This window comes from Bos javanicus, chromosome 12, assembly GCF_032452875.1.
Source record: "Bos javanicus breed banteng chromosome 12, ARS-OSU_banteng_1.0, whole genome shotgun sequence".
Classification (NCBI taxonomy): Eukaryota; Metazoa; Chordata; class Mammalia; order Artiodactyla; family Bovidae; genus Bos; species Bos javanicus.
This window is the reverse complement of record NC_083879.1, coordinates 76,822,804-76,849,972: the sequence shown is the minus strand read 5'-3', so window position 1 is coordinate 76,849,972 and position 27,169 is coordinate 76,822,804. Positions and strand designations below refer to the sequence as shown.

Below are 27,169 nucleotides of genomic sequence, written 5' to 3'. Positions count from 1 at the left end.
AGGGTTACCGACAGGATGTAAATCTGAAATCCTGGTCTGGTCTTAGAAGCCCTTCACAGCCTGACCCCAACTGGCCAGCGAGCTTCCCGTCGCTGCCACAAGGCACCCACACTCCACAGGGACCCGTCTGATGTCTCCTGCTGGGCTCTGCACACACAGTTCTTCAGCCAGGAAGGCTTTTCCCTCTCTAGTCATCCTTCCAGAGCTGCTCAGAGGTCCACTTCCCTGTGAATGGACCCCAAGTCCTCTGAAGGCACTCCCCCTCTCTTCCCATTTAGATGATACACTTCTTAGAATGAAGTCCCTATCTGACATGAAATGTACCCAAATAAAGGACCTCCAGGTGCGTGCCACCGAAAAGACCTTTGGGAAATTTTCTCCCATTCCCCCTTCTTAGTCGCGGCCTAGGACTTAGCAGGGATGTAGTCCTCATTCTTTTCAGGAGAAAGTATAAATGCATGACTGAATAACTAAAAGAGATGTGTTAAAGGGACTTTTACTTAAAAAGAATACCATTGATATGTTACAGAATTTCCTGTTGGAATAACTGTTCTATGAAGGAAAATACTTTTCCCATTTACCTGCATAATAAAATCAATGAGCCCTGCTAAAAAATGCTTTTGCCCTAACTAAAATAAAAATCAAATTTAAAAACACTGAGAGCGAGCGAGAGAACCACATCAAGCAGTAAACCATATGGTTGTGGAAATAAAAAGATAAGTTTCCTCATCCCTCATTAACAGCAATCCTGGAAATGCTAACATTGTTACTAATTCCTCAAAAACAGTACACTAATTAGTAAAAGGCACCTGTGTCAACAGTCCTATTTCCATTTTTAAAAGTCCTTTCTTCAGCGGATGCCTGGGGTCCTCACTTAGCACATTAGACATTTATGGAGCCTAAAAACTGCTCATCACGGCTGGTCACTGGCTAGTTGCTAACGCTCAGCGGTTCCCATACACAACAGAACGTGTGGAGCCATCCAGCTGGTTTCAGAAACTCGTGAGCTAGCCGCCCCACTCCTCCGAGGCGCTGCGCTGGGACAGGAGTCCCGCAAGGCAGCACCTTGTCCTCAAGGAGCGCACAGCGCAGTGGGCCTCCCAAATGGGGGATTCTGCCCCGGATCAACCCATGACTTCCTTAATTCTGGATGGAGAAGATGAGAGACTCTTCCAACAGCAACTCAGTAATTCCAGTGCTGGCCAGAAGGAGTCCACAATCAAAGTGGGAGGTGCATGCTTCCTATGACACCTCACTCCAGCTGACACCCCAGGGTATCTGGGCAGGGAGAGGGGAATGATGAGGGGTAGGGGGAAAAAACAGAAGCAGAAAAGATTTCCAAATGAAAGCTGCTAAAGTTCCTCCATTGAGCTGAAAGACCGTGGACTTTTCTTTAATACACCTTCCAGAGGCTGAGTTGAAGAAGTGTGTTCCACAGGTGAGAAATTCTGAAATAAACGGAATGTACCTGGGACAGAAACACTGGCTGAGGAGGTGGTTTCAACCCCACGGACTTGGACTGAGGGGGTTCTCCCAGTGAGCCCCCGTGCTGGGTCACAGCCATGTACTACCAGCAAGATCTCATCTCCCCCTCCCCACAGCTTGCTCTGGTAAATGAATCCTGTAGACAAGCACGCACAGAAGACACCCCCTTTATGCTTTCGAAAACTCTTTCCCAAAAAGGAGAATACTGAGGAGGCTGAAAACAGCCCTGGACTGTGTTCAAAAACTCAAGCCAAGAAAGAACCTTCAGATTTGACATCTTAAATTAGCAGGAATGTTTAGACAAATCTATAATCGAGGAAAACATACATACACCCACACTCACACCAAAAAAGCTTGCCTTTCCACCCTCTCATGTCAAGTGGATAATTAGTAATGAATTCTGTTTACTGTGACCATCTGATGATTTTTTTTTTTATGCAGGAATTTTAAATTAAGCACCTACTATGCGTCAAACGCTGTGCTGGGCACAAGCACAGAGGGGTGAACGCAGAGATTCCAGCTTCGAGGAAGAGACCAAACGTAAGAAGGAAGTGCGCCCATCCACAACCCAAGACTAAACTGAAAACGTGACAAGGGACTAGAGGCCCGGCGGGTGGAAAGGGGGTGAGGGCGGACATGCCTCAGCCAGTGGGGCCGAGGGGAGTGCAGGCTTTATGCATCTATCGTCTTTCTTTTTCTTACATCCACTGTTTACTGGTGTTCTTATGAGCCAGGCGCTATGCCCAACGCCCGTTTCATTTCATTCTAACCACTGTCTGTGGTATCATGGGCCCCTCTTACAGACGAGGGGACTGGAAGGAGCTGGCTCTGTCTCAGGTCTGGGGTCTTGGGAAACTGTCTGAACCCCACTGGTCCTCAAAGCCTTCCTCACTTAAGGAAGCAAGAGACAGCGATGATGCTGGGATGAGTGTGGGAGAAGGGTGGGAGGGGGTGAGAAGTGAGACAGAGAAGGGGTGGGACCAGACACGCCCTGGACGGCCACAGGAGGGCGCTGGAAGGCTGCTAGGCAGTGAAGTGAGATGAACCAACTTGTGTATTTAAAACTAGTTTGGAGGAACCACACGGAGACACCGCTCCACACCACTAGGATGGCGACAACGAAAGCAATGGAAAATAACAAACGCTGAAAGGACAGAGAAACGGGAACACCTGTGCACCGCCAGTGGAGCCGCCCAGTGGCCAGGGCACCGCTGTGGAAAAGGGTTTGGTGGTTGCTCTAAAGGCTAAACACAGATTTACCCCGTGACCCAGCAATTACATTCCCAGGTATACATCCAAAAGAATTGAAAACCAGTGCTCAAATAGTTGTGTGTGGATGTTTACAACAGCACCATTCACAACTGTCAAAGGTAAAAACAGCTCAAATGTCCATCAACTGATGAATGGGTAAATAGAATATGGCCTATGCCTACAATACTACAATTAGCATCTACCCACAGTGCAATGCTCGCCAGCCATAAAGGGGAGCAAAATACTGATACGTGATATAGATACGGATGAATCTCAAAACTGTTATTCTAGATGAAAACATCCAGGCACACAAGGCCACATGCTGCATGACCCCTATCATATGAGCTATGCAAAAGAGAAAACAGACTCGTGGTTGCCTGGAGCTGGAGGAGGAGGGATAGGGAGTGGCTGCTGACAGGCACAGGGTTTTTGGGGTGATGAAAATGTTTGGGAATAGAGATTATAGTTGTACAACACTAAGTGTATTGCACTGTATACTTTAAAATGGTTAATTTTATATATTATGCAAATGTTACCTCAATTTAAAAAAATGGGTTGGAGGGGTATAAGTGGATGTACAAGAGCCCCTTCATAGAGGTCCAGATGAGAGATGCCCACTTGAAAGGTGACACTGGAGACAAAGAGACAGAACCACGAGACATTTTTGGAGGCAGACCCAACAAGTCTTGACAACAGAATATACACGCTAGTACCTCTGCAGGCAGCAGGTAACACGGCAGGTGATGAGGGTGGGGAGGCAGGCAGTCGATCACAAAGCTACTCCACGAGCTCAAACCTGAAGCTAGGAGAGTGGACGTGGCAAGCAGAATAATGGCCCCCAAAGACATCCCTGGCCTAACCCCCGGAGCCCAGGAATGTGGCAGGTTACATGGCAAAGTGGAATTAAGGTTGCTAATCACATGACCCTGAGATGGGGAGATTAGCCTGATCATCCAGCAGGCTCAGTATAAACACAAACATCCGTGTAAGTGGAAGGATGAGGCAGAGGCAAGAGAACCAGGGAAATGGCAGCCTGAGAAGAATTTGACCCATGGCTGCTGGCTCTTGATGGAGGAAGGGGCCACGAGCCAAAGTATCTGGGCAACTCTAGAAGCTGGAGGAGCAAACAGACCCTCCCCTCAGGCCTCTAAAAAGGGTGCAGCTCCCCTGACACCATGGTCTCAGCCCACTGGAGCCCACTTCAGACTTCTGACTTCCAGAAATGTAAAGTAAAAACTCTGCCCTGTTTTAAGCCACTCAGTTTGTGACAATGTAACAGCAATAGGAAACTAACAGTGTGGGGAAGAGTTGGCAGCTGAAGAGGACAATCAACAGACCTGGCAACAGACAGGGCACGGGTGGGAGGAGGGATGAGGGCACCCCAGACGATGGGGGGTTGGGCCCGAGATGCCCATAACGAAGGGACAGAGGGGCGAGCACCGTCAGAGGCGCTGAGTCTCAGAGGGAAGGGGTAGAGGCCTGCTGCCTTACAGTCTGGGGAAGGGCAACTTCGGGGAGGAAGTGGCATCTGTGACTTTCCTAAAGTGAGAGGCGGGAGGAAGAGTGTGAGCAAATCAGAGAGGGGACAGGGCTGGGCGGGTGTGAAGAAGGTGAGGGTTCTGGCCGAATGACCCAGAGCAGTGCTGGAAGGAACCCTGGCAAGGCGCCATACCGAGGGGTCCAGGCAGCAGACCGCTGGACGGCATCAGAAAATTGATGCCATCTGGGGGAGTGGGTAAGAGGACTGGAGGCCAGCTGTAGGAAGCTAGGCAAGAAGCGGGTATGCGAGTGTGAGTGTGGGGCTGCTGAGGGTAAGGCTTCTCCCCACTCTCAGGCATGTCTGCAGGCCCCTGGTGAATCCAGACTGTCCTACAGCACAGGAGAGACTGTGACCCAGACTCACAGGCTGGACCTTTGTCCAGAGGACGACGGAGGTGGGAGGGACACCACAAGCCTCTCTGATGTCCACACTTGCTTCCCTGGCAGAGGAAGATTCTCTTTACTGGCTGACTCTTGCAGGTAGGACGTTTGTTAAAATGTACAACACTCGGGTGGGGCGACACACGCAGCGTCTGCACACTCTGGTTTTGTCAGTCTCTGAGCATCACTGGACTTCCCTGGTGGCTCAGATGGTAAAGTATCCGCCTGCAGTGCAGGAGACCTGGGTTGGAAAGATCCCCTAGAGAAGGAAATGGCAACCCATCCCAGTATTCTTGCCTGGAGAATTCCATGGACAGAAGAGGCTTGTGGGCTACAGTCCATGGGGTCACCAAGAGGTGAACACCACTGAAGGACCAGCACTTTCACTTTCTGGGCATCACTAGGTAAACAGTTGACCACGGGACCTAAGAACACTGTGCTCCGAGCACTGAGGCATTTGTGGGGCAGGAGGAAACTCGAGGGGGATGGGATGAAAGCAGAAATCACATCTTTAGTTTTCCGAGTCATTCTTGCAGATAACACTAATTTAGGACGCATGCCTCTTCTTACTCCTGAGTTTTTCTAGGCTCTGTATTCCCACTACACCCCAATTACTTCAGAATCACATTCCCTCTGTACTGCAGCAGCAGCAGTCACTTGATTGAGGGCTTGGACAGAGCACCTGCCAGAGGCCCCTACTGCAGAGAGAGAAGGAAACAGTGAAGACACCTCCTGACCTGAGGACCTAAAGCATGAGGGTGAATAACGCATGAACAAACATCTCCCAAGATGGCAGGAGGGAAGGGTACAAATCAACCGATGCAGGCTGTGCCCCTAAATTTAGGGGAAGCAGAGCTTTTATTATCCTCAATCTCTGGTCAAATTGAACTCAAATGGACCAAAATAACCCATAGCTCAAAAAAAGCCATGTATTTCACACTTCTGAATTCTCCAAAGTCCTCTTGCTTGAGGTCAATAATTCCTTCCTAGATTACGGAATGTTAGTAGGCAGGGGGCGTCTAGTCCACCCTCTTCGTTTTAACTGTGAGAAAATAAGGATCAGTTTAGACAAGGGCCTTGAACGAGGTCAAGGGTAACAGCAGGGTCAGCGCTGGACTGGAACCCTAGAAGATCTATCCAGGGTCTTCCTGCTCCTAACAGAGTTAGAAATCTGATCTTGTAAACTGCTTTTTCTTTTTTGACATTTGTAAGAAAACCCTGAATAGCACCAAAAAGAGATATTAAACCAACTCCAATTTTTAGGAGCTTGAATACTTTCTCCTTTAATCTGAACTATTTTGTGAAGGCAGAAATCACCCAAGGGTGAATTGTGGCTCACTGGTATAATTTAAAGATGCTACCATTGTTTCACAGAAACTCACTTTAGACTCAAACCCTTAACACCGGGCTTCTGTGCTCCGTCTAAAACAGGCATTAACAATTGTCAAAGGGTGGCAGGCAGTAGTCCAAAGGTCTACTGATGGATTCCTAGATAAACAAAATGTGGTATAGACACATAATGAGATATTATCCAGCCTTAAAAAGGAAGGAAATTCTGATTCCCCATAATATGGATGAACCTTCAGGACATTATGCTAAGTGAAATAATCCAGATGCAAAAGACAAACATCGCCTGCTTCCACTCACAGGAGAATACAGAATAGCCATTCGTAAGAGAGAGACTAGGGTTTACGGGACTGGGGGTAGGGGGATGGGGAGTCACTGTTCAGTGGGTACAGGGTTTCAGTCTCGGATGAGGAAAAGGTTCTAGAGATGGATGGTGGTGAGGGCTGTAAAAAAAAGGTGACTGTACTTAATGCCACTGAACTGTACACTTTAAAGTACTTAAAATGGCAAATTTATGTTATGTGTATTTTTACCACATGAAAAAGGCACTAATCTCCAGATGCAGTATCTTTCATCCAGCAAATCTCTATCAGCCATTTACTGTGGGTCAGGTACTGCTTCAGGGTCAAGGTTCAGAGCAGTGGGATAAACAGACCAAGCCCACGTTCTCAGGAACACGGGGCTGGGGGTGGAGGCAGACAACCTACAAACAGATAAGCGTACAGTACGGCAGGTGGGAGCGAGTGCAATGGAGAAAGACGCTACCGGGGTGAGACGGGGGGAGTGTAACAGTGTAGCAGGTGAGGCTGTGCTTCGTTGGGAAAGACTCCTCCGACGGGTGACGTCTGAGCAGACTTACAGGGACAGAGTGCTGCGGGCTGACCCACGACCCTGAGTAGCTGGAAGGGGCAAGAGGAGGGAGGGGGCAATAAAGAAGCCCAGAGCTACTTCTTAAATGTCTCATAAACTCTCATATCCATTGGGTCGCAAAGAGTCGGACACGACTGAGCGACTGAACTGAATTCAAATTGTCAAAGGGACCGTTTATAGGTCAGTATAGAAAGAAATATGCCTTCTACATCTATGTGTCTTTCATTCACCTTAAAATGAACAGGAAAACCTATTCCCCTACCTTTTACTAAGATGCAGGCCTCTCAGGAGACAACTTACATCGTTCATTGTTAGAGCGCCCTCCAGTGTCTCTGTATGACAACAGCATCTGGCACGGATTTTTTTTCCCCCCTCCTGAATTTTGGTATTTGGCCAAAGAGTAAAATGGGCATATCATCCTGCTCACAAAGAATCCTGTGAGATTAAGTAAAACAACAAGTCAAGTGGAAGTGCTTTAAAATAGCCTGCGCTACTTGTAAGTTTGTGCAACATATACATATGTGTGCAATGATGTAAAATGACTATATAAACTTTTAGAAGGTTCATGTTTTAAAATACACTTTTTTTTTTAGCAATATACAACTTTCAGCTAAAAGGCAAACACAATCTACCACTAAATTTTAACGCTAATTTTACTAGGGGTGGCAAGTGCTGTCTTTACAATTTTTCAGTATTTTGGGGTTCTAAATATCAATATTTGAAGAGACCTGCATATACTCACAGGGAATTTTGGTCACTCTGCTTTCTTGGTCAGAAACATGGCATGGGGTAAATGATGGTTACATTTTACATTTTGGAGTATAAACTTTAGGAACTTTTACTTTGCATGTATGTGTATAGCTTGTATATTATATACAATCCCATACAAAGTTTGTCAAAAAGATTGAAATCATACTATGTGTATAGTTTTATAATCTCTTTCTGGCACTTATCAATTTACTGTGAGAATTTTTTATGTTAAAAAAAAGAATACAGAAAAAAAAAAAGAATACAGCATGGGGAAACAGTTCAGACAGACTTGTTCACACCAAGCAGCCTATTAAAATGGAATCCTTACTTTCTCATGGAAATTGGTTTTGGTTCCTTTATTATGGAATCAAGCACTTTTGTCAGTCTCAAAGCCTTAGAGGAAGACGTTACATGCAGTGTAGTTCTGAAAAGAACTAGAAGTTTAACTACGTGGCCATTTACAGAAACACTTGTAGGCTGGGTCAGTGTGACGTTGAGGCCACAGAGGGAAAAGCCACCAGTGGTTGTAGTCAGGAGACGGGGCTCTCTCTAGACCTGGCACCGCTAGCTGTCTGACCAGCAGGAAAGAGTCTCTGCTTATTCTACTGTGCACGAGTCTACTGCTGCCAAGGAAAACGTGCAAGTAGGCCTCCAAAAGACATACTGCAATCCAGGTACATCCAGCACCATTTCTGGAGGGCAATCTGACAACAAGCATCAAAAAGCTTAAGATGTCCATACTCTTTCACCCAGCAAGTTCACACAGAGAAAATCACCTCCAAGAACTTAAGTAAGGGTAGCCACAGAGACCTGAATATAGGGACATTTATCTGTGCATTTCTTAAGGAAAAAAAAAAAAAATTGGAAATACACACAATGAACATCTGCGGCTATATACAGAGAAATATATATGTGATGGCTGTGGAACAGCAGTAAACACCAACGCTCAAAGATTAGTGTGTGTGTGCTCAGTCATGTCTGACTCTTTGCCATCCCATGGACTGTAGTCTGCTGGGCTGTTCTGTCCATGAAATCTTCCAGGCAAGAATACTGGGGTAGGTTGCCATTTCCTACTCCAGGAGATCCTAAACTTTAACCAAAACATAAAATGAAAGCAACTAAATAAAAAGTCATCTTAAATCTGGCTTATAATTGAAAAAGGAAGGAAAGGAGGGAGGAAGGAACGGAAAATAAAACAAAGAAGGGAAAGAAACAAAAAAGGAAGGAAGCAGGACTTCCCTAGTGGTCCAGTGGTTAAGAATTCACTTTGCAATGCAGGGGACACGGGTTCGATTCCTGGTCGGGGAACTACGATCCTACATGCTGCGGAGCAACTAAGCACACATACGACGACTAGAGAATCCTTGCACCGCAAAGAAAGATCCTGCGCACAGCAACTAATGCAGCCAAATAAAGAAAGAAGAAAGGAATGTCAATTCTGGGACCCACTTATTGTCTATATCATTCAAATGAGTTATTTAATTGATAAGGTATCTTCAAGTAACAACATGAAATAAATTAAAACTTTTATGAATTATAATGGATTTAAATGTACACCCAAAGTGACCTATATGAAAACACAAATACTATTTCTTTGGAATTTTCTTTATTGATTAGTAAAGTTTTAAACTTAAACTGTCAAGATCATGAGCAATGCACAGAGGAATAAATAAGAAACATGTAACAACAGAACACAGCCCAGCTGCATTCAGAGGCAAGAAAGCATTTTGTTTTTACAACTAACAACTCTTCCATTCTTAAGAATGTCATCAAGCCCACCAACAGCCACTCCCCAAGGAGCCCAGCTTTCTTCTCCCTGTCTTCCTAACATCTCAGCCACATGTGCCTGTGGGCTTCCCCACAGGGAATCAGTCATGTAGAAAACGGCAGCTCCTACAGAGTGGCCACTGCAACATTTAGTTAAGGAAACTGTGACCAGAGGCTGTTTTCAGAAATTACATCCATCAGACCTTGGCTGTTGCAAAGCCATCGCTGGAGAAAATAACCACTTGAGGAAAAGTGCCGATGCTCAGCAGTGTCAGCCACCCCAGATGCTACCTCACTGACCGTGTGAGGCTCGACTACAACCAAGCATACGTGCTCACCTCTCAGACTCCGATGTGACTTCAGAGAATACCCATCCTCAATGCCCCATTATGGAGTATTTCTAGAAGAATACTTATGCCATAAGAAGTGCTAATGCCACTCAAACATTCCGCGAAGCAGGGGTGCTCAGAAGAGTGCCCTGAGAGGACAGAGACTTCGGTGGCTACAGTTATTCAGAGTAGAATAAAGAAAAGTACATGTTATGGAATTGTCCTCCAAGCCTTTCTGGATCCGTGGGGCCCAGAGGTGAGCAGGTGAAGGTTTTTCAGTTCAGGTTTCTGCTCCAGCCTTTCCTCCCTACGCTCAGCCTCTCCCTTGGCCAGCCCAGTGACGTTCCTCTCAGCTTACACCCACACAGATGGTTCTAACCCACAGCAAAACTCTATAGCAAATGTACAAACGGTACAATGGGAGTGGAAGCCCTACACAGCTGGAATGGGTCCACCAGCCAAGCTTATGCTAATCTGCAGACTTGGCACAGCCTTGCTGGCGCACAGCCCGTGGCTGGGAATTTCCCTCCAGCAACATCTGCTCCAGGAGGCACCACCCACGTGCATGTGCATCTTCCAGTACAGGCCAAGCTACCGCTTTCAGTTCTTGCTCACCAGGTTGGTTCAGTTCAGTTCAGTTCAGTCGCTCAGTCGTGTCCGACTCTTCGCGACCCCATGAATCGCAGCACACCAGGCCTCCCTGTCCATCACCAACTCCCAGAGTTCACTCAGACTCACGTCCATCGAGTCGGTGATGCCATCCAGCCATCTCATCCTCTGGTGTCCCCTTCTCCTCCTGCACCCAATCCCTCCCAGCATCAGAGTCTTTTCCAATGAGTCAACTCTTCACATGAGGTGGCCAAAGTTTTGGAGTTTCAGCTTTAGCATCATTCCCTCCAAAGAAATCCCAGAGCTGATCTCCTTCAGAATGGACTGGTTGGATCTCCTTGCAGTCCAAGGGACTCTCAAGAGTCTTCTCCAACACCACAGTTCAAAAGCATCAATTCTTTGGCACTCAGCCTTCTTCACAGTCCAACTCTCACATCCATACATGACCACAGGAAAAACCACAGCCTTGACTAGATGGACCTTTGTTGGCAAAGTAATATCCCTGCTTTTTAATATGCTATCTAGGTTGGTCATAACTTTTCTTCCAAGGAGTAAGCGTCTTTTAATTTCACAGCTGCAGTCACCATCTGCAGTGATTTTGGAGCCCAAAAAAATAAAGTCTGACACTGTTTCTACTGTTTCCCCATCTATTTCCCATGAAGTGATGGGACCAGATGTCATGATCTTCGTTTTCTGAATGTTGAGCTTTAAGCCAACTTTTTCACTCTCTGCTTTCACTTTCATCAAGAGGCTTTTTAGTTCCTATTCACTTTCTGCCATAAGGGTGGTGTCATCTGCATATCTGAGGTTATTGATATTTCTCCCGGCAATCTTGATTCCAGCTTGTGTTTCTTCCAGCCCAGCGTGTCTCATGATGTACTCTGCATAGAAGTTAAATAAGCAGGGTGACAATATACAGCCTTGACGTACTCCTTTTCCTATTTGGAACCAGTCTGTTGTTCTATGTCCAGTTCTAACTGTTGCTTCCTGACCTGCATATAGGTTTCTCAAGAGGCAGGTCAGGTGGTCTGGTATTCCCATCTCTTTCAGAATTTTCCACAGTTTATTGTGATCCATACAGTCAAAGGCTTTGGCATAGTCAATAAAACAGAAATAGATGTTTTTCTGGAACTCTCTTGCTTTTTCGATGATCCAGCGGATGTTGGCAATTTGATCTCTGGTTCCTCTGCCTTTTCTAAAACCAGCTTGAACATCTGGAAGTTCACAGTTCACGTATTGCTGAAGCCTGGCTTGGAGAATTTTGAGCATCATTTTACTAGCCTGTGAAATGAGCGCAATTGCGCGGTAGTTTGAGCATTCTTTGGCATTGCCTTTCTTTGGGATTGGAATGAAAACTGACCTTTTTGGTTACTGCCCACTAGTTTTACTCTGGTTTTACCTCATTTCCCACCAACTCCTGTGTCCAGGCCACGGGCATGTCCCCTGCCTCCAGGCCGCCTGGTCTATCTACTCCCTTATGGTATTTCCTATTTCCTCAGAGTCTCTCACCTCTTCTCTGCAGCCCTACTCCTAGCAGAGGCTCTTTTTTCCTCAAAAAAAAAAAAAAAAGCATTCCAAATACTCTTTCCCATCCCATTCTTTTAGTTGCTTATTCATGTCTGGCTCTTTCTGACTCTAACAGACCGTAGTCCACCCATCCCATTCTTTTAGGAGGCCATTCTAGAAGGCTCTAGCTCCAATTCTTGGACCTCTGGTCTACTATCTTAGATCATCTTTACTCCATCCTTCAGCCCTTCCTTTCTCTATCTCTAGGGTAAATAACCATCCTTCTTTGCCTGAAACAGGATCTTCCTGGAATGTGGGACCTTCAATGCTAAAACCAGGACAGTAGTCCTAGGCAAGTTGAGACAGTTGTTCCCCCTATCTCCCTGAACTAAAGTTTCTTTCTGCCTCATAACCCAAAACATAATTTTTTGTTTACAGTATCCCATTTAGCTTCTCACTATGCATTTGGGCAACTAAAGTCAATTTCTAATGATGCCAACAAACATTTAAAAATACCTAACACTTCGCATTGAGCTTTTAATACCAAGTCAAGTGACAAAGTACACATATTCTTAGAATTCTGAGTTCTTTTCAAAATGCTCACTCAGAAGTTTGTTCTTTTTAACCCTGGCCTCCTCTTTACCATTCTTTCTACAAAGGCTTTTCCCCTTGCTCGCTCACTGCTTGCATTCTTCTATGCCTACAGTTTCTCCCCTCTGCTCCCTTCTTCTTCCATCTCCATCCTCCATTCGAGTGGTTATCAAAAGAGCAAACTAAACCCAAGGTAAGTTGAAGACAGAAAATAATAAATATTGGAACAGAAATCAATGAAATTAAAAACAAAAAATAGGGAAAAATCAATAAAACTAAAAATAGTTCTTTAAAAAGATCAATAAACTGAAAACTCTAGCCAGACTGATCAAGCAAAAAGCAAAGAAAAAAGGACTACAAATATCAGGCAGAGAGAGCAAGTCACTACTGACAATATGAATATGAAAAGGATGACAGGGCTGGAGGCAGGAGTGAGGGTTAATTGCAAAAGGGCTCAAGAGAACTTGGGGGAGGCAATGGCACCCCACTCCAGTACTTTTGCCTAGAAAATCCCATGGATGGAGGAGCCTAGTGGGCTGCAGTCCATGGGGTCGCTAGAGTCGGACACGACTGAGCGACTTCACTTTCACTTTTCACTTTCATGCCTTGGAGAAGGAAATGGCAACTCACTCCAGTGTTCTTGCCTGGACAATCCCAGGGACGGGGAGCCTGGTGGGCTGCCGTCTATGGGGTTGCACAGAGTCAGACACGACTGTAGCGACTTAGCAGCAGAAATTCGGGGGTGATCTAAAACTGGCCCATGGGGATGGGCTGCACAATTCTGTATTCAAGAATTGTTGCATACAATACTCTTACCAGCTGCTTTAGCTATTATCAAGGTTCTGGGACATTCTAAGCTTGATTTTCTGGAAGCTACAGTGTATCACCTTGCTGATAATAATGCAAGGAATGCTGCCCTTAAAGGGACCAACAGCAGCCAAACTTCTGTCATGATCCATAGGGATATTTCCACAAATGATCATTTAGAAAAACTTGCTAGAGAAGCCCAACAACTGGCTTCAGAAAAACAAATCCAGAAATTACATAACTGTTGATTTGATAAAAAGAGAAAGCTCTGGTTTGGACAAAACAAGCACCCAGTCCTACCAGAGACACTAAAATTCCCACTCCTCACCCCCAATCCTGCATTAAACCACTGGTCTACTGACAAATGATGGAGAAGGGAACAGCAACCCACTCCAGTAGTGTTGCCTGGAGAACTGCATGGACAGCGGAGCCTGGTAGGCTGCAGTCTGTGGGGTGGCAAAGAGTTGAACACGACTGAGCGACTACACAACAACAACGGACAGATGACAGCCCTCATGCATCAATACTGGTGGGGAAATCAACAAGGCCACAAAAGGCGCCTGCCTCATGTGTTACACGGTCCAAAGCACAATCCAGGGAAGCCATTCTTACTGCTCCCAGATATCTCAACCTGTTTAATGAACCATCTGAGGTCTGGCAAATGAATTTTATACATTTACTCCATCTAGTGGATACAAATGTGTTTCACTCATGGCCTGTATGTTTCCCACTGGACCAAAGGCTTCCCCTGCAGAATTCCTCTCAGATTTCATAGTAACTGAGGAATCCATTTTTACTGGCCAGGCACTTCAACAAGTATGTGCTGTCCGTTTGGTTTTACAACACTTTGATTGTACTTGCCACCCTCAATCATCTTGTTTAGTTAAACACATTAACATCATTAAGACTCAACTGGCAAAATCTGTAGAGACTCTCCAACTATTTTGGCCAAAAGCATTCCATTGATATTTCTAAATCTCAGATCCACCCCTTTGAAACTCATAAACTTGCAACCTTTGGAACAGTCACAGAATGTCCAATACACTTGACTCCTGCTTCTTTTGACTCACAGCTGATAAAAGCAGAGATACGCCAATATTGCAAAGGCCTAACTGGTGCTGTTAAAAGTAACCATGTTTTGGTAGAGCAATCTTTTCACAGTGTGCCCTCAGGAAATGAAGACCTTAAGCATCACACACTGATTGCAACCTGGAGATTTCATCTTTCGGAAAAGACACCTCCAGAACTCTCTTCAATCTCATTGGAAAGGCCCCTATCGAATACTGCTAACCAACCACTGTGCCACCAAACTCCAAGGAACAGACTCCTGGATTCATGTGACACCCATGAAGAAAGTGCAAAGTGTGACTGGAACTGCGTGTCATCTGGTGACCTGAAAGCAAAGATTTTCCAGAATTGAAGAATATAACAACCGATGAGACAGCTTTCTATACACATACAATACGTAAAAACAATCATCTCATAAAAAAGAAGAAAAGGGAACTATATAGATATTTCTATTTTCTGGAGTTAAGTCAGTATAAATCAAAAGTAGATTCTGATAAGTTAAGATATATACAGTAATATACAAACAATTAAATACTATCCAGCCATAGGAAGGAATGGAGTTCTAATACATGCTACACACCATGGAAGACTCTTGAATTATGCTAAGTGAAATAAGCCAGAAACAAAATGACAAATATTGTATGATTCCACTTATATGAAATACCTAAAAGAGGCAAATTTAGAGAGACAGAAAGAAAGTAGGGAATGAAGAGTTACTGTTAATAGGTACAGAGTTTCTGTTTGGAGTGATGAAAAAAATGGGGGGATAATGATGATGTCTGCAAAGCACTGTGAATATGATAATGCCACTAAACTGTACACCCAAAATAGTTAAGATGGCAAAGCTTGTTATACATATTTTACCACAATTTTTTAAAGAGGCATATAGTAAGCCTGAGGGCAACCACTAAAAAAATAGTGAAAAAAATCATTAAAGAAATAAAAAATATCATGTAAGAAAATACTTAATGCAAAAGAAAGAAGAAAGCAACAGTAAAAGAATATAAGAACAAAAAAGAGATGAAACATATAGAAACCAATACCAAATAAATACAAGAAAGGAAAACTACAGACTAACGTCACTCATGAATACAGATGTAAAACCCTCAAAAAATATTCACAAATCAAATCCAACAATGTATACATAAAAAGAACTATAGGCCATGACCAAGTGGGATTTATTCCAGGTATACAAGGCTAGCCCAATATTCAGAAATCACTTAATATAATCTGCCACATCAACAGGCTAAACAAGAAAGAAAAAAAAAGCACCTCAGTAAATGGGGAATAAAAACCATCTATAGAACACCTACAATTAATATCAGACTCAACAGTGGAAAACTGGATGCTTTCCCTAAGATTGGGACCAAGGCAAACAGGAGTCTCATCACTCCTATTTAATGTCTTACTTAGTAAAACCATTAGCTAGTGCAACTAGACAAGAAAAGGGAAAAGAGAATCTTACTGTATTACAAATGTATGAAATCACCTCACTGAAGGGGCTGGGAAGAAAAGGTGCTAACCCAAGTAACTGTGGAAATAAGTGGAGTCTCTACGACTAAAGGGAAAGGAACTGTATCTAAGCACTGGACTTTAAAGTCTTTTCCAGAGAAGTATGGTCTAACAAGTCAGATACTGCTACATGCACACTGAAATTGAATAACTGAGTGACTGGATAGTGTATAGTGGAAGCCAGGTCTCTCACTGTTGGGGTGAAAATTTACAAACAAGGCGGGTGAGGAGGCTAGAATGATCCATGTGGTAATGGATTAGAATACAGTATGAACTCACCTTTAGCTTAATATAGGTACAAATGGTTACATGAGAAATATTTCTAGATGTGTACATATGCATGGATTACTATTTACACATTTCTTTGCTCTGCCAGCTGAGAGGATTTAAAAGACATTCCTAGCAGTGGGCAGTTATGTGCCCCCAATGAGGGCAGGGTATTTCTGTAAATTGGTCGGCAGCAGCAGAGAGCTGCTGGGCTGGAGAAAGGAAGGGCAGGGAAGCACCAGGGAAGCACCACTGCAACAGAGGAAAACGCTGGAGGGTCGGGAAGAGGGTTCAATAACTGCCTATCAGCAACACTGCTGATGCTCTAAAAACAAGAGAAAAGCCACCAGAAGCCAGTCTACTGGCTTGAAGAGGAAGTGCTAGACAACTGGGATAGAAAGTAAAGACACCTGCAGGCAGACTTTTTTAAGCTGACCTTGGGCACATTTACTTTTCCCATCCCCATGTGTTCTGAAGGCGCCAGGACCCATAGCATTTAACCTGGGAAGGGCTCTGCATGAAAGCCTGCTGCCATGGCCTTGGTGGGGTGTCTAAGAGTGCTGAGACTAGGCCAGTGTGCTAAGAGGAATGAAGTGCATTATGAGCTTAGCCCCAGGAGCCTTAGAAGTCAGTGACCCGGTGTAGTCACTGGACCCATTGTTGAAGAGGCCACAGAAGCTGGCCCCTTCATAGGCCAGAAAAGGACTTTCTGGAAGGGTACACCCTTTCAGGGGCTCCTCTGGCTTCACTGTTGACCCCAGAACCCAGAGACATTACCAGGCCAGGATCTAGGAAATGGGAAGGTGGGATGCACAAGCCAGGTGGCTCCTGGCATGGAACACCAGTGAGTCAGGAAGCACGGAGCAAGCAGATGTAACCAAGTTCCAGAGCAGGAGCCTCTGATTTTGTTTCTGAACCCAACTCTGCCATTCTCTGCTTTGAGTGTCAGTCAGCCTCTGCGAGCCTTGGTTTCCTCATCTTTATAAATGAGTCACGCAGCTTCTTTCCATGGTGATCAGGGAACAGAATGAGGGAACATATATGTGCATGTGGTTGGCAAACAAGCAAATCTCAACCAGCGGTTCTCAAAGTGTCATCTGAGGATACCTGGGGTGAGGAGGTGGCACCCTGAGACCCTGTGAAAGGGTCTTCGAGGTCTTCCCTTTTCCAACTGGTTTGTGCATGAGCCTGGAAATTTCTAGGTAAGCTTTCTCCAAGACAGGTGATATGTGACTCCAACTGTCCTTAATTAAACTGAAGACATTTTAAAAAATATACCACGCCACTTTTCTCTAATATTTTTCATTAAAGATGCAATCTGCGTTCAATTTATATGGATTTGTGATTTTAAAATGACTAAACTTTTAAATTAAAAAAAAAATCAACAGATACAAGCAAAAACTCTCCGGGGTCCTCAATAATTTCTCAGCGAGTAAAGGGGTCCTGAGACCAGTTTGGGAACCGCTGCGTGAACAACCAGGTGGAGGCGAGCCGCCTCCCGGCCCTACGTTCCTGGCTTCCCTGTGTGGGGCCGCGAGTTTTCTGGGTTTGAGAGGTCGAACGTTTGTACCCATTTTCCGGACTCAGACAACGGCCCTCCCGGACTGAGGCAAGGACATTGCAGGGGGTGGGGGCGACCCCAGCGGGGCGTTGCCGACCTTGGCAAAGGTCGAGCACGCGCGCTCGGGAGGTTCACGGCGCTCGCGGCCCGCGGGGCTTCCCGCCAGGGGCCGAGGAGGCCGCGCCTGCGCAGCGCTGAGCCGAATGCCGACCCACAGCGAGCGCGGCCGAGCGGCGGGGGACTGGGGACCTGCACTCACAGCCTAGGCAGCGCCGCCGCCGCCGTCGCTCCTCGCGCCGCCCTCCTCAGCAGACGCTGCGCCATCTTCCCGACGCACGCGTCCCGCCCTATCCGTCTCCACTTCGTCCCGCCCCTCTCCACGCCCCGCCCACTCCCCGCAAGCCACGCCCCCGCGCTCTGAGCTCCTGCCCCCTCGGGCTGTCTGAGCTTCCAGGCTGAGTTCAGATCAGTCTAATCGCTCAGTCGTGTCCGACTCTTTGCGACCCCATGGACTGCAGCACGCCAGACCTCCCTGTCCATCACCAACTCCCGGAGCTTACTCAAACTCATGTCCATTGAGTCGGTGATGCCATCCAACCATCCTATCCTCTGTCGTCCCTTCTGCCTTCAATCTTTCCCAGCATCAGGGTCTTTTCAAATGAGTCAGTTCTTCGCATCAGGTGGCCAAAGTATTGGAGTTTCAACTTCAGCATCAGTCCTTCCAAAGAAATCCCAGGGCTGATCTCCTTCAGAATGGACTGGTTGGATCTCCTTGCAGTCCAAGGGACTCTCAAGAGTCTTCCCTTGGTCTTCCCTTGTGGCTCAGCTGGTAAAGAATCCGCCTGCAATGTGGGAGACCTGGGTTCGATCCCTGGGTTGTAAAGATCCCCTGGAGGAGGGAAAGGCCAACCACTCCAGTATTCTGGCCTGGAGAATTCCATGAACTATATAGTCCATGGGGTCACAAAGAGTCTGACACGACTCAGCGACTTTCACTTCACTTCACTTCACTTCAGGTTGGATACTAACAGATTTCAGGCTGAAACGCGAGGCAAAGTCTAAAGGGGGGTGAGGGGTTCTTTCTTGAGTGGGTCTTTGGGTGACTGAATCCAACCCTGCCCACACTTCTGGGTTTTTAGGGCAGCTTTTGATAGAGCTTGCATATTCCCAGCCCAACATAGCCAGACTTTCAAGGAATTTCTTTGTTGGTTTTGTTTGAATATTACCTAACAAAGTTTGTGAGCCTCATCTTGTGCATGCCTTGGTTAACAGTTAATCCTTTATGGGGCATTTATGCCTGTAATAGGGTCAGAATAGCTACTGCTGGCAGTTTTCTGGGCGAAGGAAATGCTTGTTGAAGACACCGGGCGGCACACACTACCCTTCACTCCGACTCCTTCCTGCCAGATAGCAAATACAACTCTAGCTTCACAGTCAGGAGAATACGAAGGTATTAAACAGCTTACCAGCTGTGTGGCTTTGGGCAAATTACTTAACCTCTCCCTGCTTCAGTTTTCTCTTGTAAAAAGGAAAATACAAATAGTACTCACCTCATAGGGTAATTAAAAGGTATTATAAGGATATGTTGCATTAACGTATATAAAGAGCTTAAAACCTCTTCTGGCTCAGAGCACATGCTCAGTAATGTTAACTACTTATTATTATCATCACACCAATTCCTTTCTTAACACTCATTAGTGACATTCGTTGAGAAGTGTTAAAAAAACAAATGAAGACCCACCTTAAAAATCCTGAGTAGACAACCCAGCTTCATCATACAATCAAAGCCTAATTTGACTTATTTTGCAAGACAACTTGACCTAGGTTATTTCTTGCTTATGCCTCTGAAAATCACAAGCAAAACTTGAACTACTTCCCAAGGTTGATATGAGGTAACCGCTGCTCAATTCCTTATCATTGAAGAAAAGTCTAATACCATAAATACCATAACTAATCACTGTGAAGAATGAACAGTTACTACTTTCTCACTAAAGGAGCTACTTTGTAACAATATATCCCTGAGTCTCATTCCATGCTTTGGTTTGAGTGCTTCCAGTTTGCAAGATGTCTTTTCCATCTGTCCACAATAAACTTTTACCAATTACTACCTCAAGCATTCGTTGGTTTTACTTCTGTTACTTATCAACTTTTGACAGCGTTTAGAATAAAACCCCATCGGAGAAGGCAATGGCACCCCACTCCAGTACTCTTGTTTGGAAAATCCCACGGACAGAGGAGCCTGGTAGGCTGCAGTCCATGGGGTCGCTAAGAGTCGGATACAACGTCTTCACTTTCACCTTTCACTTTCATGCATTGGAATAGCAAATGGCAACACACTCCAGTGTTATTGCCTGGAGAATCTCAGGGACAGGGGAGCCTGGTGGGCTGCCATCTGTGGGGTCGCACAGAGTCGGACAGGACTGACGCGACTTAGCAGCAGCAGCAGCAGCAAAATAAAACCCCGGTTCTTCACCATGACTCTGAAGCCCGTACTCTAATTTGGCCCCTGCCTGTCTCTTCACCCTCGTCTCAGCCCCACCTATCTTCTTTCTGTGGGTTTTTTTGGGAGGAGGGATTTGTTTTTTTGCGGGGGTCAAGCCCCACAGCATGTAGGGACCTAGTTCCCTGACCAGGGATGGAACCGAACCCCCTGCTTTGGAAGCTTGCAGTCTTAACCATGGGACCACCAGGGAAGTTTTTTCGGTTTTTAGCATGATAAACTCTCTCCCACTTCAGGGCACATGCTGTTTCTTTCTTTTTTTTCTTTCTTTTGTTCACATGGTGTTTCTTATCCCCAGAACTCTTATGGCCAGACTGTCGCATCCTCTCGGACATTTACCCTACCTGCCACCTGCTCAAAGCGCCTGAGCCGACAACCCGCACTAGAGCATCCTCCTGGTCTGTTTCACTGGCACAGCCGCCTGATCGTCTCCATCACCGCCCGCATCACAGTGTTTGTTTACCAGCTTGTGAATTTACTTTCTTACTGTTGCCTTTCCTCCTGTGGTTCTCAGGGTGGGAGGGAGTATGGCCATAGACAGATGGGTTTGGGAGTGTGTGGTTGTCATTTAGAAAGTAGGGCTAGGGGATGTTTGGACTTTCCCACTCACAGAAAGGCTGCTAGTGCTCTGCTCTAGAAACTCTGTCTATAGAAATAGATGTGACCTCTTTGAGAGCAGGGACCCAGTGCATCTTGTCATTGCTGTGTGCCCCCAGCACGAGGCCCAGTGACTTGCCACCTGTGGGTGTTTAATAAATATAAGATGAAAATGTTCCTCTAGCCTCATTATAATTCTGAGAACTGCCATGTGAGTTGTTATCCTTACTAAAAATGCCCCGGAAGTTATGAATTTTTTAGGTAAAATACAACCTCCAATGACTCTTTTGCTAACTGATTCCAATTTCTTTAAAATTCTGCTTGAAGAAATTATAGCTATGCCCATTCTAACCAGGACTACTGTGGTTTTATTCAACCTCTTGTGAGATTACTAACTTGTGGGTTTTAAGGATTGTTTCCTAATGTTGGTAGACTTTATTAATTTCATCTACCTAGTATACGGATTCCTGGAAGAAACTGTTTTTCCAGATATAATAGAGAAAGGAATCTAGTTCTTTTCCAGGAGCTAGTCACATCTGTCTTTACTCAAGCCTCCAAAACTGAAAGAAAAAGAAAATTGTGTTTGCTCCAAGGGCACTAAAAATATGAAATTTAGCAGGTTGAATAATTCTGTGAGACCTTGCTGAGTTAAGCAATCTGGTGAGATAAGAAGGAAGGCTAACAGAAGCATCACAACTCCAGAGCACACTGGGCTTATGGGTGACGAGGGTGGGTACCAGAATAACCAATCAACGATGATCACTGTTGAAGCTGAAACATGGGTACATGGGTGGGAGTGGGATTTATTATATATTCCTCAATATATATATGTTTAAAAATATTTTTAACAAAAAATTAAAATAAAAATCAATTCAAATAATGCCTTGCATAGAAACAGCCAGATGCAAATTTATCCAAAGGCAGTTAACCTCAGGGCCGCTGACTTGCACTGGTCCCCTCCAAGTGCCCACCAGGGCACAAGGGCATTTGTTTTTGTAAACTGTACCAAAGTAAGATATTTTAACTACCATTGGTTAAGACACTTTCTTCGTCTACTCCAACTGTTCCTCTCTCAGATTTCCTTAATGTTGGATGGCGTAGGAATGGCTGCATGTATTTTGGGAGTCCAGCTAAGGAAAAGCTGAGCTGGGATATATTTGGCTTAGATTTCATAGAATACGTTTGTGTGGTTTGCAGTCACTTCCATGTCTAATTATGAGCAGTTCTGGTTTAAGAATGACTTTCAGGAATTCTGCTGCCCACTGTACTGACTCGTGTGCATAAAGATGCAAAGGTCAGAGGTCATATCCCAATAAGAACATGCCCCTTGGGTACCTGGCCCCAGCAGTGCATGCGTAGTAAAAGAGAAACAGATTTGGAGGGCACGGAGCCAGAGACCATCGGTGGAAAATTCTTCCAGTCATCAGAAATGTAAAATTGTCGAGAGAGGGTTTGGTCCTTATCTCTAACTGGCCAATATGGAAGCTCTCTCCTGTGTGGAATACACTCTGATAGCATCGTGATGGCTTTCACAGTGTTGGCTCAGCTTGGCTGGGACCACTTCTCCCAGAATTTCCTTGCCTGCAGGAAACCAGGTGGGGGTTGTTCATAAGAGACATTCGCATGAGCAATGGAAGGTGGAGGTGAAGCCCCAGGTCCTGCAGGCTCACCCTGTTGACATGGGGCAGTCAGTGTTTACTTCCTCTCTTTTGAGATTATCTATGGATTCCTGAGTGTTCACTGGAAGGACTGATGTTGAAGCTGAAGCTCCAATACTCTGGCCACCTGATGCAAAGTGTTGATTCGTTTGAAAAGACCCTGATGCTGGGAAAGATTGAAGGCGGGAGGAGAAGGGGACGACAGAGGATGAGATGGTTGGATGGCATCACCGACTCAACGGACATGAGTTTGAGTAAGCTCCGGGAGTTGGTGATGGACAGGGAGGCCTGGTGTGCTGCAGTCCATGGGGTTGCAAAGAGTAGGACACCACTGAGCAACTGAACTGAACTGAACTGAACAAATCTCATGACTTACCTTCATATCCAACTCATTCTTTTCCAACTCAGACAAACATTTATTGACACAATTCCTGATCTCAAAATTCAGGCACGAGCTACAGTATGGATGGGCCTTGAGGACATTATGCGGAATGAAATAAGCCAATCACAAAAGGAGAGGTACTATACACAATTTCACTTATATGAAGTTTCCCAGAGTAGTCAAATTCATAGAGACAGACAGAGAATGGGGGTTGCCAGGGGCTGGAGGGAAGGGAAATAGGGAGCTAGTGTCTGATGGGTACAGAGTTTAGAAAGATGAACTCTTTCTGAAAGATGAACAGAGGTCTAGGGGTGGATGGTGATGGGTGCACAACAGTGTGACTGTACTTAATGCCAGGGAGCTGTACATGTACATGGTTAAAATGGTGAATTTTATGAAGTTCATATTTTTCCAAATAAGAAAAAAGATTTCATTTACCTATTTTTAAAGTATAGTTGATTTACAGTGTTATATAGTTTCAGATGTATAACATAGTAATTCAATATTTTTATATATTACCTGCCATTTAAAGTTAGTCATATCCATGAGTCTGTTTTCTTATACTCATCCATGTTTTATAATGTTTTAGATTCCATATATAAGCGAAAACATCCAGTGTTTACTTGTCTTTCTCTATCCAGCTTACTTCACAAAGCATAATACCCTCCAGTCCATCTATGTTGTTGCAAATAACAGTTTTTAAACTCTGTTTTTTGTAGCTGAGTAATATTCCATTGTGGAGAAGGCAATGGCACCCCACTCCAGTACTCTAGCCTGGAAAATCCCATGGATGGAGGAGCCTGGTGGGCTGCAGTCCATGGGGTTGCTAGGAGTCGGACACAACTGAGCAACTTCACTTTCCCTTTTCACTTTCATGCACTGGAGAAGGAAATGGCAACCCACTCCAGTGTTCTTGCCTGGAGAATCCCAGGGACGGGGGAGCCTGGTGGGCTGCCCTCTCTGGGGTCACACAGAGTCGGACACGACTGAAGCGACTTAGCAGCAGCAGCAACAGCAATATTCCATTGTATGTGTACACTACATCTTCTTTATCCAGTCATCTGTTAATGGACACTGAGGTTGGATCCACGTCTTGGCTATTGTGAATAACCCTGCTATGAACATCGGTGTGCATATATCTTTTCTAATTAGTGTTTCATTTTCTTTGGATAAATGCCCAGGAGTGGAATAGTTGGATCATATGGTAGTTCTGTTTTTAATTCTTTAGAAAAACAAAACATTTTAAAAAGCAGCAAGAAAGGGGCAGCCAGGTAAGTGGGAAAAACAGGTGAGCTCTGAGTCTGCTGGTGCATGTGGGAAGGGGAATACGGAAATAGAAAGGATGCTGCGATTCCTTCTGTGTGAGAGGGGCAGGGAAACCAGGAGGCTCTGCAAGAAGGGATAAAACTGGACGTGGGGAGTGAGCCTGAGACGTTAGAGGAAGACCAGAGCAAGCAGAGAGGACTGCTCCAGACTCTAAACCACAGGAACGCCCAAGTCTCAAGCAAGGCTGCCCTCCAACATAAGGGTCTCCTGAATGGAAACAGGGTACATTGTTACCACTTGGTCTTTTTGTTTTTGTTCTGACAGCAGAGAATGCAGGATCCTAGGTCCCCTGACAAGGGATCGAACCCTCGTTCTCTGCATTGGAAGGGCAGAGTCTTAACCACTGGACTGCCGGGGAAGTCCCACCACTTGGTCTTAATAATTGTCATGAAACTCAAATAACTCTCACTGTTAATCTTTGAGGTACTGAATTTTTGTATTGGCTCAGCTACACTTTTGGAAAACAGTCACACCCCAGGAGATATTGAATAACAATAATAATCAACCCATGGTTTACAGTAATCATTTCAAGCTTAAATAACTTAAATAACCACTTACAGCAGTACCGATTAGGAAAATGAAGCTGCATTATTCCTTTGTTACAAACACCAAAGGCTCTTTATCATCATCCATTTTCCCCTTCCTTTGGGTGTCTGGCCCACGTAGGTTATTTTCACCAAAGTTGCGTCTCAAAGGCTGGAGGGCCAGTGTCACTGATTCAAGACTTCAGAATGTTGCACTTAGAAAGAAGCATATTAGAAGTTCTGTGGAATAATTTTTCAACAGTCGCATGGATAGAACTACACTCTGAAACCATCCAGGCCTCCTGCTGCTCTAATACAAAACCCTCCCAGCCTTACCTCCTGGCAGGCGCTGCCTTTGATAACGTGATGACTGTGTCTGGCTTTCTTGGGGAGAGAGGAGACTGTCTGTCAAATTTAGGCCAAATGCAAAATAACTAGAGACCACATTGTGGACTTTCTGAGCCTCAGCTTTCTCTTTATAAGGTGGGGGAAGTTAGACTTCGCTGACCTCTAAAATTCCTTCTGGCTCCCAAATACTGATTGTATAACCAAGATTCTTTTCCAATCTCAGCCTCTGAAACTGTGCTGCAGCGCCCCCTAGTGTCTCGGGCAGATGGTTTCCCGACCCCCCCACCCGCACCCCCACCTCTCCAACCTCCCACACACTCCCTCTGGGACTCTCCGGGGCCCTTCCCCTGATCCACTTCCTTTTTTCCAAAGCACTTTGTTGTTGTTCAATCTCTCATCCTAGGGGAAAAAGTGAAAGTGAAAGTCGCTCAGTCGTGTCCGACTCTTTGTCCATGGAATTCTCCAGGCCAGAACACTGGAGTGGTCTCTTCCCTTCTCCAGGGGATCTTCCGAACCCAGGGATCAAACCCAGGTCTCCCGCATTGCAGGCGGATTCTTCACCGACTGAACTATCAGAGAAGCCCTCATCCTCGGGGACTGGAATGCAAAAGTAGGAAGTCAAGGATACGCATTAACAGGCAAGTTTGGCCTTGGAGTACAAAATGAAGCAGGGCAAAGGCTAACAGACTTTTACCAAAGCATTCTAAATAACTAGGTATTATTTACCATGCTTATGTTGAATGTAAGCCCTGTGAGAACAGAGATTTTTGCCTGTTTTGTTCACTGATGTATCCCAAGCCCCCAGAACACAGCCTGGCACCTGACAGACGTTTAGAATTAATTTGTCAAACTGGAAGTTTCAATCTTGAGGCATCCTCTGCCAGGATTTTTATCCTTTGCTTAATTTTCCCTGTTGCTTTTTTTTTTTTCAGTTGGAGGATAATTGCTTTACAATATTGTGTTGGCTTCTGCCATACATCAACATGAATCTGCCACAGGTACACACATATCTCCTCCTTCCTGAACCGCCCCCTGCCTCACCCCATCCCACCCCTCCAGGGGTTCCCAGAGCACTGGGTTGAACTCCCCTTGACACACAGCAAATTCCCACTGGCTGTCTATTTCACACATGTATATGTTTCCATACTAATCCCTCCATTCGTCCCACCCTCTCCTTCCCCCACTGTATCCACAAGTCTCCTCTCTGTGGCAGCTTCTCCATTAATGCCCTGCAAATAGCTTCATCAGAACCATCTCTCTAGATTCCATACTCATGCATCAATATACATGTCTTTCTCTTTCCGACTCGCTTCACTCTGTATAACAGGCTCTGGATTCACCCACCTCACAATGAATGCTGGAGAGGATGTGCAGATAAGGGAACCCCTGTTACTTTAATTCACTTTTTATATTAAGGATTATCTTAATATATATTATATATAATAATATATAATTATCTTAGTATATACTTATCTTAATATATAATTATCATAGTATATAATTATCTTAATATGTATGCTGTTTCGTCTTTTTTAATTTTGAAAAAAGTGTTATATTTTGGACTCACCTCACGGCACACAAGTTCTTAGTTCCTTGACCAGAGATCAAACTCTTGCCTCCTGTATTGGAAGCATGGAGTCTTAACCATTGGACCGCCAGGGAAGTTCCCAGTTTCCTTTTCTTCTTAATTGCCTGTGCTGTGGGCTGCATAATAGCCCCCACAATGTCTGCATGCTAATTTCCAGAACCTGTGAATATGTTACTTTGCAAATGTGATGCAATTAAGGATCTTGAGATGGGGCGATGATTCCGGATTGTGTGGCTATGCCCAATGTAATTACATGGTCCTTGGGACAGAGAAGCAAGAGGGTCAGGGTCAGAACAACAAGATATGACATAGACTCAACTTCAGAGTGACGAGGGGCCCAAGGGGAGGAACGCAGGCATCTTCCAGAGACTGGAGAAGGCAAGGAAACGGCTTCTCCCCTCCAGCTGCCAGGAAGAACACAGCTTTGCTGATGCCTCAGTTTTATCCCCATGAGAGCTATTTTGGACTTGTTACCTCCAGAACTGTAAGATAATAAAGCTGTGTTGTTTTAAGGCACCAAGGTTGTGGCCATTTAGTACAGCAGCAGGAAGAAGCGAATACATCCAGTAAAAATAAAACCTGCCCAAGCACACTGCTTCGTACAAA

The 27,169-nt window shown here is 45.2% G+C and overlaps 1 protein-coding gene across 5 annotated transcripts in view; it reads right to left on the bottom strand.

The window, feature by feature from the left end:
- Window positions 1–26,923, bottom strand: part of CLYBL (citramalyl-CoA lyase) — a 266,287-nt gene extending 239,364 nt beyond the window's left edge. For 4 of the 5 annotated variants that reach the window (XM_061435303.1, XM_061435304.1, XM_061435306.1 and 1 more), the window contains exon 1: window positions 17,900–18,008. In XM_061435303.1, the coding sequence (XP_061291287.1) occupies window positions 17,900–17,964 (65 nt within the window). In that variant the 5' untranslated portion in view covers window positions 17,965–18,008. Of the gene's footprint in view, window positions 1–17,899; window positions 18,009–26,542 lie in introns of those variants that run through there. The other variant, XM_061435298.1, reaches the window with a different exon arrangement.
- Window positions 26,924–27,169: the final 246 nt, after the last annotated feature.